This window comes from Equus asinus, chromosome 18 (genome assembly GCF_041296235.1).
Source record: "Equus asinus isolate D_3611 breed Donkey chromosome 18, EquAss-T2T_v2, whole genome shotgun sequence".
In the NCBI taxonomy this organism is placed as follows: Eukaryota; Metazoa; Chordata; class Mammalia; order Perissodactyla; family Equidae; genus Equus; species Equus asinus.
In genome coordinates, this window is record NC_091807.1 from 28,044,833 (window position 1) to 28,065,723 (window position 20,891).

Here is a 20,891-nt window from a genome sequence, read left to right on the forward strand (position 1 = left end):
ATTAGATCACAAAGAAAGCATCAAAAAGTTCCATGAAGTAGATGTTACAAAAATTATTCTCTAATCATAATACAAGGCAAATAGAAATTAATAAAAATTATTCTCTAATCATAATACAAGACAAACAGAAATTAATAAAAAATAAATAAAAACTTGACAGGCCCTTCTACACAGAAATAAAAAGCAGAAAGCAAAAGACTATGAGCTCTTGGGTGAAGGAGAAATACAAAACAAATTACAGAATATTTAAGTGGTGATAATGAAATACGATATATCATAATTTGGGCCATACTTCACAAAGATAACACAGGGAAATTCAGTCCTATGCTCATATATTAATAAAATACAAAAATGCAATAATTGAATTAAATTTCCAATTCAAAATTGAGAAAAAGTACAAAGAAGTATACTAAAATAAAGCATAGGAAGGAATAATAAACATAAAAACAAATATTGAGTAAATAAAGCATAGAAAAATGTAGCAAACAATAGAATAATTAATTATGCAAAATCATGGTTATGGGAAATAAATAACAAAATAGAAAAACTACCAGCTAAATTACTTTTAAAAAGGAAGAGAAGGGCTGGCCTGGTGGCACAGTGCTTAAGTGGGCACATTCCGCTTCAGCGGCGCAGGGTTTGCCGGTTCGGATCCCAGGTGCGGACATGGTACCACTTGGGAAGCCATGCTGTGGTAGGCGTCCCACATATAAAGAAAAGAAAGATGGGCGCAGATGTTAGCTCAGGGTCAGTTTTCCTTAGCAAAAAGATGAGCATTGGCAGCAGATGTTAGCTCAGGCCTAATCTTCCTCCAAAAAAAAAAAAGGAAGAGGAAAAATATAAATTGGGATAAAAAAATATTAAAAATACATATCATATAAATATATATAATATAAATATAAATAAATGTATATAAATAGATAAATACATAATTAAAGAGAGAGAGAGTCTTCTTTGTAGACTTGAATGCAAATAGATTTGAAAACCCGGATGAGAGGCATAATTTTCTAGGGAAAAAGATTTACTAAAATTGAGCACATTAGATATAGAAATATTAAAGACTAATTTTTGAGAAAAAACAGAAAGAAAGTATGACATACGCACACATACTCAAAAAGTCACAAGTCCCTTATTTTCAAAGGGTAAGCTACCAAAAGTTCAAAGATATAGACCTTATGTAACATAAATTGTTCTGGAGCGTTGAAAATGAATGAAGACTCCAAATACTTTTTATGAAGCAAACATACCATTTATCTAAACTCGATCAAGAGAGCACACACATGAAGAGAAAATTACAGATTAATGTTACTTATGAACATGTATACAAAGATACTAAATAAAATGTTAGTAAACAGAATCCAATACTACAATATAAAAAACACATCATGAAGAAATGGTATTTATTTTAAGAATATGTGATATCAATATAAAGACTTTCATTAATATAATACATCATATTAATAGATTCAAGAAGAAAAATCATATTACTATTTCCATAAATGCTGAATAACTTTTGGCAAATTTCAACACTGAATACTGATAAAAGCACTTAAGAAAATAGGAATTGATGGTTAATTTTTTAACATAATAAAATTGTCTTAAAGTCAGTATCTTAATTAATTATGAAACCCTAGAGGCATTTCTTCAAAGATGAGGAGAAAGGCCAAGATGCCCACTATATTCACTACTATTAATCTTCGTTCTGGAGATAGCTAATGCAGTTGGGCAAGAAATAGCAACAGAGGAGTAAGAATTAAGAAAAAATTAAAAGAAGTTAAACTGTCTCTATTTGCAGGCAACATAATAGCATACTCGGAAAAATTCTTGAGAATCAAGGATAAAACTAACTCAAAAAATTAAAATAACTCATTAAGCAACACAATATAAAATTATCATAGAAAGTCAATAGTTTTCATATACCCAGAGAAATAAAAGATATCATGATGGAGAAATCCCCATTTACAAACGTAACAAAGACTATAAAATGCTTCAGAATCTGCTTTAAAAATGTGCAAAACCTATAGTAGGTATTTTAACTCCTAAAAGATTTAAAAGTAGACTAGACTAAATTGAAAAGCAAATCTCTTCATTGAACAGATGATTCGATATCATGAGGAGGTAAGGTTTCCCCAAGTTAATTTACAAATTCAATTCAACCTCAATAAAAATATTTACAAGGTTTTTTTTCTAATGGAGATAGATAAATTGATACTAAACTTCATGTGAAAAAAATAAATATTTAAAAAATAACCAGAAAAATGTTAATTTAAAAAGGCCATGGGGAAACTCTAGCCCTACCAGAATTAAACAATAAGATAAGCCTCTGGGAGGCCAGCCCCGTGGCTGGGTGGTTAGGGTCGTGCATTCTGCTTCGGCGGCCCAGGGTTTCACCAGTTCGAATCCTGGGCGCGGACATGGCACCACTCATCAAGCCATGCTGAGGTAGCATCCTACATGCCACAACTGGAGGGAACCACAACTAAAAGTACCCAACCATGTACTGGAGGGCTTTTGGAGAAAAAGGAAAAATAAGATGTTAAAAAAAAAAGATAAGCCTCTGTAACTAAAACAATTTGGTATTGGTGCATGAATTAAAAGACACAAGGAATAAAATAAGAAATCCAGATATAGAGCCAAATAATACGAAAATGTAGTGTATGATAAGGTGGGCACCTCAAATCACTTCGGTAAAAATAGACTTTTTAATAAATAATGAGAGGGCAAGTAGATTGCCAGTCACTTTTAAAAGACAATGCAGATTCATATGTCCCCATGACATATAAGTAAAAAACTCAACTCTATCAGAGTCAAAATGTAGATAAGAAACTATATGGTACTAATAGAGAACATGGGTGAATTTCTATACAAACTGGTAATAGGAAAGGCTTTCTGAATTTGATTCAAAAACCGCAGACAATAAATAAATAATTGATAAATTTGATTTTTAATGAGCATCTTAATTGAAATTTGTATGTAAATTTATGTGTGTCTGTTTGTGTGTGTGTATCTATATCTATATCTGTTTTGTATCTATAATTATGCCTATATCTATAACTACGTCTATATATTGATTGGCAACAACACCATAAGGAAAAGCAAAAAAAAAAGACAAACCAGGAGAAATGTATGCAGCAAATGATATGGGTAAAGCGATCACATTCTTAACATATAATGACTCTGAATATTGAATCAAAAAGACAATGCGCAAAAAATATGAGCAGATGGTTCATCAAAAAGGTAAAAAATGATCATTAAGCATAACAAAGGATATTCAGTCTCACTGATAATATGAGAAATACAAATTATGACCTTATTGCCATTTGTCACCTATCAGATTGGCAAAAATTTTACATACATGACAATGCATTCTCTTCGTGAGGTATGGGGAAATAGGCATTCTTGTACATTACTTGTAACGCAATTTGGCAAAGTCAAGAGGGAGTACGTGGTAGGGACAATAATGGTTCCCCTAAAAAGTCCATGACCTAGTCCTCATAATCTGTCAAATATTACTTCGCATGGCCAAAGGGACTTTGCAGATGTGATTATTTTATTACAGATAGAAAACTATTACATAAAAGAAATTGGCAATAACTACAAATGCATAAACTTGTGATTCAGCAATGCCTCTCCAGGAATTTATCCTGAAGATATCTCTCTAGTAATATAAGTATACATATGTACAAAGTTATTCATTGCACCATTGTTTGTAATTTCAAATAATGAAGAAACCTAGGCATCCATTCCTAAGAGAATATTTGAATTGACTATGGTATATCCACAAAATGGAGTGTTATACTACTTGAAACATTTAAAATGTTAAATAAAGAAAGAACGTATCTTGAAACTGATATGGAATGATTTTCAGGAAGCATTGTTAAATGAAAAAAAGCAAAGGGCAAGAAAATATCTACAGGATGTAATTTTTTGTAAGAAATATACATTTATTAGACTACTTGTGCAGGGAGGGGGGAAATAATGAAGGGTAAACCACAAACCAATCCAACTCATCACCCTACAAAGGAAGATTGGGACAAAAGTGGAAAGGCTAGGAGGATGGGATAAAAGGGATCGATTCTGAGCTCTTATATGATAGATTTTTCTTGTTGCTTTTTCTTGAAATATATTTACATAATCATACAGTGGGTCCCTTTTACTGTATGGCTTATTTAGTGGAATTATATGCCTATGAGGTTCACCCATACTATTGAGGGCAGTAGTACACCGTTCCTTATCATTGCTCTGTAGGAATATGTCACCAGCATTTATCCATTCTACAGTTGATGACATTCAGCTTGTTTCCAGTCTCAGAGTACTGTGAATGGAACTGCTGTGACTATTTCTATACATTTACCTTGGTAGGCATATGCACTCCTTCTGCTGGACACCTTCTCAGGAGCAGAACTGCTGTGTTGTGGAATATATGTATGTTAAGCTTTCATAGATGTGGCCAGTTTTCTAAAGTGCTTGTACTAATTCACATTCTCTGTGGTAATGAGCAAAAGTTCCTGTTGCTCTACATTCCTACCGAAGCCAGCAAAATATTGTGAGCCTTTCAATTTTTGCCTCCCTGATACGGGTATAGTACTGCCTCTCACTCTGGTTTTAATTTACGTTTCTCTGATGATGTATGGTGTTGAACCTATAAAGGTGCTAATTGAGCATTTGAACATCTTCTGTGAAATAACTGAACTTTTTGTAAATTTTTTAAATGATTGCCAGATTTTTTCTTATTGAATGTATAAGGTATCTATATAGATAATGTGTGCCAGTGCCACGTAAATGTATGTCACACATCCTTTCCCAGTCTACAACATGTCTTTTCCATTTTTTTATGGTGTCTTGTAGCAAATGGGAGTTTAGAAGTTCTTAATGTTTTTCTTCCTCAAGATTGTCTTGGTTATTCTAGTTTCTTTGCATTTCTATATAAATTTTAGAACCACCGTTTAATGTCTACAAAAACTTCTGCTGTTATATTTTTGTTATAATTACACTGAACCTATAAATCAAATTGGGCAGAACTGTCAATAATAATGATTCTCCCAATCCACAATCATGATACATCTCTCCCTATATTTGGACCTACTTCAAGCTCTGAAAGTAGTGTGTTAGAGTTTACTATTCAGAGAAATTGCACATTTCTGTTAGATTTATTAATAGGCACACAGTCACTAAGGTTTGAATTGTCAGATTCTCTTGATACACGAATCTGACTCAGCATCAGCTTTACTAAGCAAGAGCCAAGGATAAAATAGTAAGAACAATAGTGCTCTCTGCGTCAACATCTCAGAGACCTCAAAATATCAGAGATGGTTTTCAGAATCCTCGTTTCCACAACAGACCCACTTTTCTTTGCAAGTGAGGAAAGCTAATGGAATGAAGTTTCGGTTAACTCAGGAAAGACAAGATTTAGGGTATGTCAGCATCCAACTTTGCTACTCGCCTAGCCTGCATCCGGCTACATTACTAGCTTCCGATATTCAACAGAACTGTAGTTTATAAATTTCAGTTTTATTTATAATAAACAATCTAGATATACCAGCTATACACCGCTAACAGCAGCCTTAGAGCAGTCAACTACTGCACAGAATAACCCATTCAAAATCCTCATCATTCATTTTCATTTTCAGCCAGTAAATGCCATCAGTCACGGAAGGTCAAATTTGTATCTGATATATCTTAGGTTAGAGATTTGCCATTAATTCTTTCCTTCACCCTATGTGTTTAATGTTTTGATGCTATTGTAAACTATATTGATTTTTTAATTTTTTCCTAATTCTTTGTGAATAGAAATGTAATAGATTTTTGTAAATTAAATGTATACTGAGGAAGCAAATTTATTATTAATTACAATAGTTTCTTCTCCAATTATGTACTGTTATTATTATTACTACCACTATCATTATTATTTTTGCCTTGTGGTACTTGTTAGGAATGCCAGGACAATGACGACTAGAAGTGGAAGAAGAAATCTATGTCTTCTTCCCAAGCTCAGGAAGAAAGCATTTAGTATTTTACCATCAAGTAGTATGTTCATTTGTAGGTTTAATCCTTGTTTTTTAAATGCCCTTTATCAATTTCCGGTTTCCTCTCCAACATGTAAAGCACTTGGAAGTCATCACTCTTATCCTTACAATAAAAAAAGCAAGGGAAAAAAAGGAAAATTAGTGATTCTCATTGGATTCACGAGGATTCTGAGATTCAGAGCAAATCACCACCCTAAATCTGGAAGAGACAGTATATCTAAAGTCACAACCTAGATCAGCCTACCTGGATACAAGCCACTGGTGCCATAAACTGGAAGGAACACTTAAATGGCAATTTTGACAAATTGCTGGAGGTTGAGTATTCACTAGCTTACTCCTGGAGGCCAAGGTTTTAAGGGGATCTCTACACTTTACTGGGCTTTACCTCCAATAATTTCATTAGGTTCTTGTGGTAAAGATTCAAGAAAGGTCCCCTCATGACTTTGGTAGGGGAAGGAAAGAGTAATCTACACGAAATACACCCAGAGCCTTCTCCATAACAAAGGCGCCGAGGAAAAAGAACCAGACTGAGCTATACCCTACCTGGAAGAAGGGAGCTACTCCCGCTCTAGCAGCTTTCAGCCACCCTGTCTCACCTGAGAGAAAAAAAACAGTCTACAGGAGTCAAGACTTCAATTAAATGTATAGGGAACCCTACATCCAAAGAAGACAGTAAGGGCTGTACCACTGAAGAAACACTTGTGAATGTCAGCCTTGAGTCACAAGTCCACTAAAAGACTGAGATTTAATGGTAAGAATATAGAATGATTCCTTTCCCCTAAACCTTATCACCACATCAAAGAGGTTCCAGTATAACAATGGATTACAGTAGAAAGAGGTGCAAGACACAGACCCTGTCTGATGAAGTATACTTAGAAAAATCCAAAGTCAAGAGGAAATAAGCCTCAGGCCCCTAGAGCTACAGCATTTAACACAGTCCAACTCCTAACCAGATTAACGTAAATTCTCACACTAAAAGCCTCTTTGCCTCAGATCCAAGTACCCAGTAATACATCTATTACTTTTGGAAATAACAAAAAAATGCAAGGCATGGCAAAGACAAGAGAAAACACACTCAGGAGAAAATCAGCCATTAGACCTACCATCAGACATAATAGGAATGCTGGAATTAACAGGCTGAGAATTTAAAATCATCTATGGATGTGATATCATGTTTTTTCCATGTACTTTGATGATATATTGACTTATGTTTATGTTTTTCCAAATGGTAAGGTTTTCTTCATTCTTTAAGTAAAACTCACTTGGTCATGAAGTATTACCTATTTTGTATATTGACAGTTTAAATTTGTTTATATGTTCTTAAGATTTTTGCATATATGTTAATGAGAAATACCAACCTGCAATTCTCCCTGCTGATGATATTATATTTTTATTTTGAGATATTGCTAGCTTCAAAAAAAAGTATAGGAGTGTTTTCTCTTATTCTACTGAAGAGATAGGGTTTAAAATTCACCAGTGAAACTATCTGGACTTAAACTGGCATTGGGGCAAGATTTTTGATCATAGATTCAATTTCTATATGAGATAGAGAACTATTCACATTTTTTTTCTTCTTGGGTCAGTTGTCATAAATTTAATTTAATATGATAATATATATTTGAATCCAGGACAAAATGTTTGGCTTTAATTTTAGATTTTTTATTTTATGAAATACTTTAGGCATGCCAAAAGAAGAAAGAATAAAAATTACAACAAACATCATACACATATCTGCTAGATTGTTAATATTTTGATGTAATCTTTCATGTTTATTTTGCAAATTAGAGTTTTTCTTTATCACTTTGTTTTGAAATTAACAAGATAATTTCCAAAGAATAATGAATTTAAAAAATTAAACTGAATTTTGATTATCTTCACAGAGACTCTTTGACGTTTATACATAGAATCCTATGTTTGGGTGGGGAAGAAAGATAGATATTGATAATAATGATAATGAAGAGGAGGACCAGATGAGGGAGAAGAGCAGGAAAAGGAGGAGGAAGAAGGAATAAGGGAAAGAAGAAAGAGAAAGACAAGGAGAAGAGAAAAGGAAAGAGGAAGAGGAGTGAGGAGGAGGGGGAGGAGGAGAAAATGAAGAGAAAGAAAGAGAAGAAGAAAAGAAGAAAAGGAGGAGGAGGAGGAGGAGAAAAAGAAGAGAAAGAAAGAGAAGAAGAAGAAAAGAAGAAAAGAAGGATGAGGAGGAGGGATAATCATGAAATAAGAGATATTGGTAAATTTCTTAGATAAAGACGAGAATGTTGCCATGGTTGATGATTATATTAATGCATCACAGCAAAATTATTGTGATAAAAGAATTGAAGCTCAAAACATATTTGCGATGTCAGAAAAGGTTTATTAGATAGATAGACACTGAAAGACAAAGGCTTGCCAGAGTACAATGACTCTCCATCCCATGCAGAAGGTGATCCCTGAAGAACATCACTAGTCAAACCCCAACATCTAGTTCATCAAGTTTTCTTCACATTATTGTCAGAAACTAGGTGGTCCAAATAACAGTTTAACTATCAAGACGAGTTCAATGAAGCATGCAGGTTATGAAATAAAGCTTTCTAGATAAATCAGAGTCTCACAGAAGACTAAGTCCACAAATTGTAAAGTTTTAAATATTCATTCAGTAGAAACCAGAAGACCAGTATCTTCCATAGTAACAGGGACGATAGCAGCCATATCCGTAGCCTCCACAGCCAGAGCCATATCCATAGACTCCATAACCACAGCCGTAGCCCAGTCTGTGGAAGCGGCCCCATCCACAGCCACAGCCAGAACCCAGGCCACCAAAGCCTCCATAGCCGTAGCCGAGGCCTCCATAGCAGCTGCCGTAGTAGCTCATGGTGTCGGAGGTGGTGAGTTTGGTTTGGTGTTGTAGGTCTGTTTTGTGATGTGACTGCACAGGGCCATTTATATACACTGCTGGGTGTGGACAGCCACACCTCTAAATGTCATCTAATAGAACACGTTACTTAAAACTACGTCAACTATCTTGTTTCCTAACACCAAACCATGCCTTCCCTTAAGCAACTAGTTACTTCAAAGTTATGAGACATGTTTGATTTTCTGCTTTATTTGAATTCCTAGAAAAATATTTTACTGCTAATGATATGCTATTGTGTTTATAATCCTCATTCTTGTTTGGGTTTCCGAGTTTCAAATTCTCTAAACAACTCTAAGCTTCAGGTGTTCTTCAAATTGCATCACATGAGATTGCATTTACCTCTAATTGTACCCTTGCCTTTGACATCCCATGCCTGTTAACTCTTTTCTAAGCCAAGTGTGTTATCTTTCTTCTGCCAAGAATTCATATAAATTGAACCACAATTGTTCCCTGAAATACTAGCCCTATGAAAAATGGCCATCAACTAGGTTGTGTGTCTTAATTCAATGTGCTTTTAATGTCAGCTGAGAATCACATTTGGTTGTGCAATGATGATATTTAATTTTTAGAAGAGTCACAAACTGCAGTCAGAGGAACTGCTCAAGCATCCTGTCTCTTGGGAGTAAGCCTGCTTGGTAGATATCATTGAAGAGTGTACAAAAAGAGTTTCTGCTAATCACCGTAAATAGCTCCCTGCCCACAAATAATTCTTATTCCAGATTCTAAATTCCATATTATCATAGGACTATAGAATTTCAGAATTTAGAGAGACTTGAGGCACCATTTATTTCAGTGTATTTTATTCTTTTTAACCAATGAAAAAAATACAACTCAGACAAACAAAAGTATGCAACAATAATCTTTAAGAACAAGTATATGTATAGGAAAAAACGTAGTATATACCGAATTCAGTACTAACCGTGGGCAGGTTCAGGCGTCCACTGGGAGTCTTGGAATGTACCCCCAGCACGTAAATGGTGACGGCTGTACATGAAACATCAAGTGATCTGCCCCTCTCCTCATTCTCAGCCTGCACTACCTCCCACTCAGCAGAAAAAAGACCAGACTTTCCCCCAATCACCCCAGGACTCATGCTGCTGCTGAAAAAAAGACACTCTTTCCAGGATTTATCTTTCTCAGGCACCTCTTCATTCCCTTCTCAAGATTTTGCCAAATATGAGTATAAGAGACTCCTGATTTTCTTTTAACAATCTCTTTAATCTTTATATATTTTTAAAATATATTCACTTAAAAGTCAGTCCTATTCTGTGGTTTTGAAACAAATGTGGAAAAATCAAACAAACCAAAACTGCAAGGGGGAAAGGGAAAATCCAGTTTCCTCAAAGTGTCTTTCAACTCAATAGACTGTAGACACGAGCCAGTTTGTGAAGGTAATTATATATAAGCTTCACTTTCCCCATTATTGTATCTCTAATAACTGCAAAAGCAGCACAAGAACTTTAACTTGAAAATTATCACAGGGCATTTTCATTGGAAATCCAGAAAAAGGAATTTTTTTATGATTCTCCATGAAGAACACACGTAAATGACACATTGATTAATAAAGTACTAGAGGGGCTGGTCCAGTGGTACCGTGGTTAAGTTCATGTGCTCCACTTTGGTGGCCCAGGGTTCACAGGTTCAGATCCTGGGCACAGACCTGGCATCACTTGTCAAGCCATACTGCGGCAGGATCCCACATAAAATAGAGGAATATTGGCACATATGTTAGCTCAGAGCCAATCTTCTTCACACACACACACAAAAGAACTAGATAGGATATTTTAGACCTCTTCTATGTAATTTATATTTTATTTTTAAAGTAAACAATGATAAATAATATTTACCACATTATTAATATGGGCCAGGCACTATCTGAAGTCATTTATATGTATTAAACCCAAAATCATAACAATTCTTTGTGATACTATTATGTAGTCGTACTATCTGTCTCCTCAGGCAAGAGCAACAAAAGCAAACATAAATCGGAGTACATCATGACCTGAATAGATGTTTTCCAAAGAAAAGTATTTAAGCTTCAAAAAAGAAATACTTAAACTATTTAAGAAAAAAGATACAATTACTTTTAAAAAGAAATTTAAAACAAGTGTTTTAAATATTTCTTTTTAAATCTTCTTTAGTTGGCCTGAAAAAAGAAAGCATGCTACTCATAAATTAGCCTTTCATAATTCTTTAGCAACCCCATCAAGCTTATCGATTAATGTACTACTATCATTAGAAATATCTAGGGGAGTTATTAGCCTGCTTAAGGCAGCCTGCATAACTTTTCAGTGATGAAGCCATTCAACAAATATTTACCTAATGATTACTATATTTCAGGCAGTAATATACTCAGTGTAAAAAGGAAAAGCTAGCCCATGAACTTCGTGGGAAGCTACATTCTAGTGCAGGATGAGATATTAAAGTAATATGCAGTAATATGCAAGCAATATATGACTAGTGAATTTTGTATAAAAAATTAATTGAAAATAAAATGAACAAGGAGCTCTGTTTGGAGGTCTGGGCAGTTGTCTTACCTGTGACATAGTCTGTAACATAATCGTGGGATATTGACTTGTTGGAAGGCTGGGTCATTGTCCTTTAGCTAAATATCTACAGAATGCCATGTGATTCTGGATTTGTGTTTCTAGCTCTCCCTTTCCTCAAGATCATATCGCTTTTCCATAATCATTTCTTGATACTTTCAAGGGATTTTACATTAAAAAATGATTTGTTTTTTTAATCAGAAACTTCTCTTGCTGCTTTATCCTTCTGCTCTTGAAAACTGTATTTTCTCTTTCCTATATTTTCTATTTTAATATGGATAATTTTAACAGTTTTCATTTCTTTTCTTTCTTCTTGATTGATCTTTCTCTCCAAAATGGCAGTGGGGCTTAGATTTGCCAGTTATGGCAAAAAACATACTTCTCTCATGAGGTTTGTATTGTATCTAGAGAAATTGTAAATTGTTCCTCTAGAAAGAGTTACTGAGTGCCTAATATGGTCCAGCTGCTGGGCTATATATACCTTGAGGATAGACCAGTGAACAAAATGCCTCTCGCTCCCTGCTTGAAGGATGCCAGTAGTATAACTTTCTAAATGTCATCTCTTTGGTTGTTCTTTTTCCCTTCATACAATTCAAAATATTTTTAAGAACTTCTATATCAATGACTAGATTTAATGTTAAAGAGAGTTGTATGTCTTAGCACTGGCTGAAAAAAATATTTCACACACACGCACACACCTGCCTTACATTTAAAGAAAAAAGTCATATTGATAAACAAAAGTAATGAAATATATCAGCAAATTAATTATACTGGATCTACTCCACATAGCTAGAAAAAAAAAACCTTCATAAAACTCTGATGATTGAACACAACACAAATTTGTGGTCTCTAATCCCAACTCGACCCTCAACACTTCCCCCAAACCTATCTTTATGCCCCAGTTGGTTCCTTCCTCCATACTAACAGTCATGCCAAACATCTGTCTTTCTTTTAAAACACCGTCTCACTCTCCCATTCTCTCACTTGGGCCCAATTCCACTTCATTTCACAGAGCAAACCATCACCATCAGGCAGTAATCCTGGCAACTTCCCACCTTCTCTGTCTCATCTGCACCCTTACTCACTTTGAAACATTTCAAAATCAACGTGTGAAAAATGTTAACAACAACAACAAAAAAGACAAAAAACACTGATCATCTTACCTTTCACCATCATGCACTCAACGTTTTTTTCTCTTCCCTATGTTTCCTATCTTGGCAAAGAGTTTCAAAAATCACCAACTATCCAAGCCAGGAACCCTGGATTCATACATAAGTCAACCTTCTCTTTTTGCATCCCCCAAATTCAAATTAACTCTGATTCATTCTTTCAGCAAATAATAGAGAACGTATACTCACTTGTCTTGGAGATAAAGTAGTAATAAAAAAACAAATCCCCCCTCTCCATGGGGCTAACATTTTACTGTGGGAGACAGACTGTAAACAAATACAGACCTAATTTATTCACTCAACAAATATTTACAGAGTGGCTACTTTGTGCCCAACATTTTTTCAGGCACTAGGAAGCATATTTCAAGGTAGGAAACAAGGTTGAAAAAAGCCCCTTCTTCTGGGAAGCTTCATTCTAAAGGTGGAGGAGGGCGATCAATCAATCAACCAATCAATAGATTGTGTTACATACAGATAGTGGTAACAGCTAAGGACAAAATATAAAGCAGAGGTGGAAGACATGTAATGAAAAGTTGGGGGTATTACAAATGCAGATAGGTTGGTAGGGAAGGCCCACTCTAGATAAATGACCTTTGAAGAAAGGTCTGAAGGATGAGAGCATAAACCACTTAGCTATCTGGGCATGCCAGACAGAGGGAACTAAAAGCACAAGTGTCCTGAGTTGGTGGCATGCTAGTTTCCTTTAAGGACCAATTTGCCTGAAGTAGAATGAAGCATAGGGAGAAGAGAGGAAGATTGCTTCAGAGATGTAACATCATTCAGTTCTGTACTGAACAGTTAAACTCTTAGCAGCACTATTTAAAAACTAACTTCACACATATACCTAGGGAGGTCATAGCAAGGGCTTTGGGCTTACTCTGAATCAGGCAGGAAATGGTTGTTCAGAATGGTATGAGACTCTGTCTCTGTGTTAGGCAGCATGTTAAGATGGCCCCCAAGACCATCCCTCTTCCTAGTGGATACACCCTACATTACTCCAGTATTGTTAATATGATGATTTTTCTTCCCTTGATTAGGCTATTTCATATGGCACAGTTGACTTTAAGAAAGGAAGATTATCTGGGTGGGCATGACCTCATCACATAAAACCTCTAAAGGTAGAGTTTTCTCTAGCTGATAGCAGAATAAGAAGTCACATACTCAGAACATGAGGAGGGTTTGACATGTCTTTGCTGGCTTGAAGGTGGAGAGGGCCATGTGGCAAGGAATGTAGGCAGCCTCTAGTTGCTGAGAGTGGCCTCCAGCTGTCAGCGTAGAAGTGGGAACACAGTCCTACAACCATAGGAACTGGATTCTGTCGACAACCAGTATGAGCTTGGGAGCATGCTCTTCCCCAGAGCCTACAGACAAGAATTCAGCCTGGCTGATGCCTTGATTTCAGCTCTAGGATACCCTGGGCAGAGAACCCAGTGGTGCCTTGCCAGACTTCTGACCTACAGAAGAAGGAGCTAGGAAACAGGTGCCGTTTTAAGCTGATAAATTTGTGCTGATTTGTTAAGCAGCAATAGAAAACTAATATAGTCTCTTAACTTTTCTATCCAGAATGCTCTAAACGCTCAAATTCCTAAAATTAGGTCATTAGCAACATTCCTAAACTTCATCATGTAAGTTCTGTCACACATTTATGATTCAGGAGGGGTTCAAAGAGAATTGAGAAAATAATTTGCTACATATGGAATACGAGAGTACTACACGTCTAAAAAGGAACCATATGAGAGATTGAGCTTTTAAGGACTTGCTTTATGACCTTTTATTGTGGATAGGAGGTCGAAACTACTTTAATGCCACATTCCACCTGTTGACCTTCAAAAAGAACATGTTGCTCTTTATCCAAAGGAAGTTCTCTTCTCTGCACAGATCAGTAAACTAAAGTCAAACAAGGTAACTTCTAGTTCTGCTTATGTCACTTAATGTAACATTGGACACTATATTGAAATTCATTTTGAAAACAGGATAAAAATAACTTTGTATAGTTCAAAAAGCTGTTATAAATATTGAAGAAGAAAATATACAAGAAAGTGCTTTGAAAATGGTAAAAGAGAATATAATATTTTTTATGAAGTAAGAATATTCTTAAGTAACATTGTACCTAAGGAGAAATCAATGAAAGCTTTCAGCAACATATTTCCAATTAAAATCTATGACCACCAAAATAATCTTTCTGATACAATTGATTCTATTACTTTAATCTTCTTTAGACTTATAATGGTTACAAAACAGGGCGCTGATTCTTTTAAGTTCTCTCTCTTCAATATTGTATCCCCACTCATGGCAATTTCTAGATAACTGCCACCATTATTTTTGATGATGGTTATCATGTATGAAGTTAGAAGAGCTTCCTAGGCAATCTAACTCCACCTTCCAATTTCTGGCTTCCAAATGAATCTCTACGGAAAATGTTGAATGAGTACAGGTCTCCTAGAGAAAGCTGCATCCAGTGATTGGTTTTGGGGAAATGGGCTGCCTAGGCACTCAGGCTAATACAAACACTGCTCCAACACATTCTAAATGCTCCCTTCTTATACTTTCGTTTAATACTAAGCTCAGGCAGTATCTTTCGGGGGAACTTTCACTGACTCCATGAGCCTTGATTAGATGCCCCTCCTACGAGGTCCCATTGCACCCAATATGTAAATCTTTCTGAAAAGTTAACACAGAGAATTGTAATTATATATTTATTATCTGAATTTCCATCTGACCTGTAAGCTCATAAAGATCCCAGGAAACTTTTTATTCTTTCTACCTCTGGTGCTTAGTACAGATTGGGCACAAGGTGATGGTCCATTATTCTTGGATGGATGGTTGAGTAAATGCATGACTGAATTCATCACGAGAGGCGCCAGCCACCAGGGCATCATTAGTCCACAAAACTGAATAGGCTGAAGCTCTTGTTGACACACTTAGCACAGCTATTCTTCTTGGAGGCTCAAGCCCAGTTCACCTAATAATACGAATTTTTTAAAAATGTGGACTAATGTATCATTATTTTGTAAAGTTTGTAGAATCTTTGTTATTTGTCCCTTGACTTGTACTGCATGTGATATGCTGTTTTTCATGTGTAATATTTGTTGCTGATGTCTGTTCCTACTATTTTATGGATCAACAGCTGAAGTTACTCATTATCAATATTTTCAGTGATGCAAGCAGAGATACTAGGTGGTCATGATCATCCTACGTTCCCGAAAGAAATTAAAGGTGGCATCTTTCTCCCTTCTTTCCTGATTTCGTGTGCTTCTGTCTTTGATCAGTTTGGTTTATAGAATCTACAACTAAGAATGCCACTGTCATAAATTAATATATAAGTACAAGAAATGTTGACCTATTTTTGTAGGGATAGCCTGAATGCAGTTGTCTTTCAAAAGCTGTCATTCATTCTAAGACATTTTGAGAGAAACTTTCTTACTGAAGTCTGAAAAAAAAGATCATCAGAGAGACAGTAAGAGTTCCACATGACCTCTATTTTTGTGGGTTTTATCACCAGTGAAGCAAATCTAGTTCTAAAAAAAAGTTAAATATAAGATGAAGACACCAACTGGAGGTACAAATAATAGATAAACAGAACAACCGAGAATGATGCAGGCACTTGTGGAAGTCTAGAAATAGAAATGATGCTCAAACACACCAGAGACAGGGACTGTTGGTCCCTTAGATGGAATCACAAACTGAGTTACATAAATATAAATAGTCTGACTATCAAGGAAGTAAAACTAATTAAAAGAGGACATTTTGAGGGGCAAACACCCACAGTATGACAGATGTCTATTTGGGCACTCAATGTAAGGACTTGCTGAGCCACATATCCACAAATAATGTAGAAGTCTGGGCACCTGGATAGTAACTTAGCTAATCAATTGCTACAGAATTCTGAAGGTTGTTTGAGCTCCTTGACTTGTCGCTTAAGTGAGGCCAAAAAATGCAGCCGCAATAGAAGAAATCCATTAAGAACACAGCTTCCAACAACACAACAGAGTTGTGTCCTGCTTGGAAACAGCAAAAGACAGCAGGACTTTGAGTACAACAGTGGCAAATGGTGCAATAATGTTGCATAATGATCCCACTGTGAAGATATAAGACTGGTTAAGATCAGCTGTGGCTGTGTCCATGTACTTTTAACAAAGTGTGAAAAGAGCTGCTGGATAGTCTCTCTACCCTCACTGTCACATAAGATTACAGCTATAACACCATTTTCAGGAGCTTTCACAAAGCACACCGACATAGATTGCAGATAGACACATGCATAAACTCACATGTAATGCTTGTATATATGGAAAGGCTGTTGACGAGGAATAGACAAGACAACTACAACACAATTAAAATGCCAAAGTAAGTTTAATGTAAAGTGAATTTTCCCGTATCTCACATGAACAATTTAGAATAAGAATTCCGCCAAAACATGAATCCAAAAGGAGAATTGTTACCCAAACAGTAAATTTCCCCCAACCCAAAAATTAGAATTGCAAGGCCAGATTATTTTTATCAAGCCAGTCCTAGTGGGTTGAAATCTGAAGGTCTCTATCACAGTAACCATGATTGGCTCATCATTATTTAATCTGGGAGAAGTACTGATGGAACGAAGCATGGAAAAGGTGGAACCAACAGGAAGAAACTTAGCTGAAAGTCTTCAGTTGTGTGCAAGGTTGCATGCAGGTTTCTCAGTAGAAGCCAGAGGACCAGTATCTCCCATAGTAACATGGGCGGTAGCAGCCGTATCCATAGCCACTGTAGCCAGCACCATAGCCGCAGCCCAGACCTCGGAAGCAGCCATAGCCACAGCCCAGGCCACCAAGGCCGTAGCCCAGACCTCCATAGTAGTTGCCGTAGTAGTAGCTCATGGTGTCAAGAGTTGAGGATTTAAGTGAGGACAGTGTTCCCTTGTAGAATATGAACTTCTCTGCTTCCGAAGGGCCTTTTATACACCCTCTGTAGTGGGTGTGACAAACAACAAGCAATCATGCCTTGCATTTTATCAAGTAATTTGTATGAAAACCATGTAATTAACACTATGCCCATTTAGAGGAGAGGCCCTCACACCCATCAATTTCTGAATTCCTTTACTGCTGCCTCTAAATTCTTTAAGGTGTATCATATACCTTTAATAATAAAAAAGATTTACTGCCATACTTAATCTCTGTAGCCAAGCTTCATGAGTTTGCATAGCTTGAAAATCACACATGTTATTTAAATTTGCTTTGAAAGAGTAACATCATCCCTCTGCAGGCTAAAAGAACAGATGCACAGAGAACCAGGTTGTAATGAGCAGGATTAGAGGTCCTATTGTATTGTCACCAAAATTGTCTTGATTTTTGTTTTGGGAGAGAACCCAAATGTCCAGATAAATGCTGCTTTTTGTTTTGTTTCAGTTTTTGGACAGGGCTGATTTTGGTATTTGATTGTAAATAATGTTTTTAGTCTAATTCAGAGGACTATCATCGGTTTGCACATTTTTATGTGATTATATGGTATGTGTATCAACATTTCTTAAGCATGAGATATCTAAAATATGATTTCCAGTAAAACATGGCATGTATATAATTTGTGTGTGTATGACATCTATGTGTGTTATATTTAATGTAACATGTATATTTGAGGTATGTATAGTAAAATGTATATATTCAGAGAGATATATAGTATACTAATATCTAAAATACACCTATTCTTTGCTAATTAATCACTTCTCATACTCTCTTTAATTGATTTCCTGAATATTTCCTAGTAATATCCTAGGATCAGGAAAAGATACATTAGGAAGTATTTATCCAGTACTGCAAAGCTCATGTGAAACATCAATTATACAATGTGAGGAGTCGATGATATTTTAAATTCTTAACTAGAGGTGGTAAATGTGTAAAAGTAATAAGCAAGGCTATAATCTCATTGAATCCAGACTGACAAAACAATCTGAGGTGCTTTATAAAGTTTCAGGTTCTGTTTCTTTATTGCCATACATCGTATCCAATTATGGTGATGTTTTGATTAATAAAATATTTCCATCTCTATCTAGTTATTGCTGATGGTATAAAGAATGATGATGGGATAAAGAGTGATGATATAAATATGGCAGGAAAGATCTATTTACCTGGGAAAGGATCAGAGTCTTTATGGAATGAAATCATTAGAGGTAAAACACATTAATTTTCTATGGATGGAGATTTTAAAAAGAAATCTGATATTAAATCTCTAGATCATCTCCTTGACACAATTTCAATGGTGTTAATACTTGAAAAAGATAAAAACATAACATTTTATTATTGAATAACTCTATGAACATTTTGCTGTAGGAAAGCTAACCATTCTTTATTTCTATATTGTCGAAGATGATTGCTTCATTCTAAGTGTGTACTGTTAAATGTTATCAACAGTGTTGTAATGAACACTGAAATAAGGCAAGGATTTCCACAATTACCACTGTAATTGGCATCTTTCTGGGGAGGATGTTAATGCAACTGCAAAAGAAAATAATCCAGGAGATGACATAGTGGAATATAAATGTCATGATAAAAGTGATGGTATGGTTACACTTGGAAACACAAGAAAATCAAATCCACTGCCAGTGAGAGTAACAAAAGACTACAATTAGATGGGTAGTTATAAAATAAACGTCACAAAATTAAAGACTTTCATATACACTAGCAAGCCTTCTAGAAAGTGTAATTGAATAATAGCTTATTCCAGTTCCAATAACAATGTCAAATAGAGCAATGGATTTAACAAGAAATATGCATAACATACATAAATATACTCCGACATAATATATTGGTGAAAAGACTTTATGGAAGGACCAACATGACTTGAATGAATGAAAACTTATGCCATCTATTTCATTGTATGAGAAGACAGAATGCAGAAATGATTACAATCTTTCTCATTTATATTCACAAATATTATAGGATCCTATCCAATATCATAGTATGATTTGGTGGGAAATTTTCAAGATTGTCTTAATATTTATCTGAAAAAGAAAATAGTTTTCCACATTAGAACTTTTCCAGTAGATCTTAAAATATATAAAAGGAAACAGCATGCTGCCATTGTCAGAATTAATGGTTCACGAGAAGACAATAAAAAGTCCAATTTATCATTATGTTCATTTATTTCCTTGTGTTTTATTTGGGAATTTTACAAACACAAAGAAAAGTATTGCATTTTTAGTTATAGTTTTTTAAGTTTAAGTACAAGAATAATTTTAACTTTGCAAAATATATTTCCTTATTGATATATCTGACCTTTGAATGTCTAGAAAAGAATACCTTGAAAAGATTTACATTGAATATATTTTCATTTGCTTCCATAATTACTGCTCCAATCAAATTATCCATTCCTTCTTGAAATATTTGTGGAGTAAAGTATGACTCTTATTCATGCATTTTCAATATCTTAGCATTCACACTGAATGCTGTTGTCTTATAATTTGGGGGACAAAAATCCTGCCATAGTCCTTGCTATATCTTCTTATATTTAATTTCATTATACACACACAAGCAAAATTTACATCATGAGATTTTTTTTCTCTTTTCTGGATTTCTCCAACCAACTGATCTATTTGTCAACTCTACTAATTATGTATATTCTAATTTTTTAGTGTTTGCTTTAATTTTTGTTGTTTCCTCTTTCTATGCACTTTCTAATTGTCTTTTTGGTCTTCTTGTAAATTTTGAACTACGCAAATATATTTTACCTTTCATTCCTTTCATTTTTGCCGTTAATGAACATATCTGAAGCACTGCCTATGTTTCACTGTATATGTTGAGATACAAATCTACATTTTCATACGCAAGGTTCTGACTTTCTAAATACTTTATTGTCTTATTCTTGACTTTTTCCTTCACTCATTACTCAATTAAAATACACGTTTCAATACAGTTTATATTGAAGTAATCTCTAGTTTTCTAGCATCATGGGTTGATAAATACAATTTATTTTTTATTTTTGTAGATTATTGAGCTTTTTCTGGAATATAATATGCTTGCTGTTTTTCTGAATGTTCTACAAAGTCCCTATGGTTAAGAGCATTACTGTTTTTCTACAGCACCAATTGTATTTTCTATTTCGCCTATGTCTATTATTTTTCTATACTTTATCTCTCCTAAATTGATAGTTGTGTGACAACTTATCTAGCATCAATTACATTTCTCTTAAGTTTGCTTCTTTCTACTGTCCCTTCCTATTATTGCAAGCTCTACTATTTAGCTTACAGTTGACAATGGCTGTTGTAACTTTACCGCCAATTGCACTCTTA

At 35.0% G+C, this 20,891-nt stretch overlaps 2 protein-coding genes across 2 annotated transcripts; both read right to left on the reverse strand.

Annotated features, from left to right (window-relative positions):
* Positions 1 to 7,698: 7,698 nt before the first annotated feature.
* Positions 7,699 to 8,918, reverse strand: LOC123278316 (keratin-associated protein 19-3-like). The gene has a single exon (XM_044751027.2). The coding sequence runs from the start codon at positions 8,875 to 8,877 to the stop codon at positions 8,659 to 8,661; it is 219 nt and encodes a 72-aa protein (XP_044606962.1). The 5' UTR covers positions 8,878 to 8,918; the 3' UTR covers positions 7,699 to 8,658.
* An 8,054-nt stretch (positions 8,919 to 16,972) lies between these two features.
* Positions 16,973 to 17,534, reverse strand: LOC123278306 (keratin-associated protein 20-2-like). Its single transcript, XM_044751025.2, has one exon. The coding sequence runs from the start codon at positions 17,485 to 17,487 to the stop codon at positions 17,308 to 17,310; it is 180 nt and encodes a 59-aa protein (XP_044606960.2). The 5' UTR covers positions 17,488 to 17,534; the 3' UTR covers positions 16,973 to 17,307.
* Between the last annotated feature and the right edge of the window lie 3,357 nt (positions 17,535 to 20,891).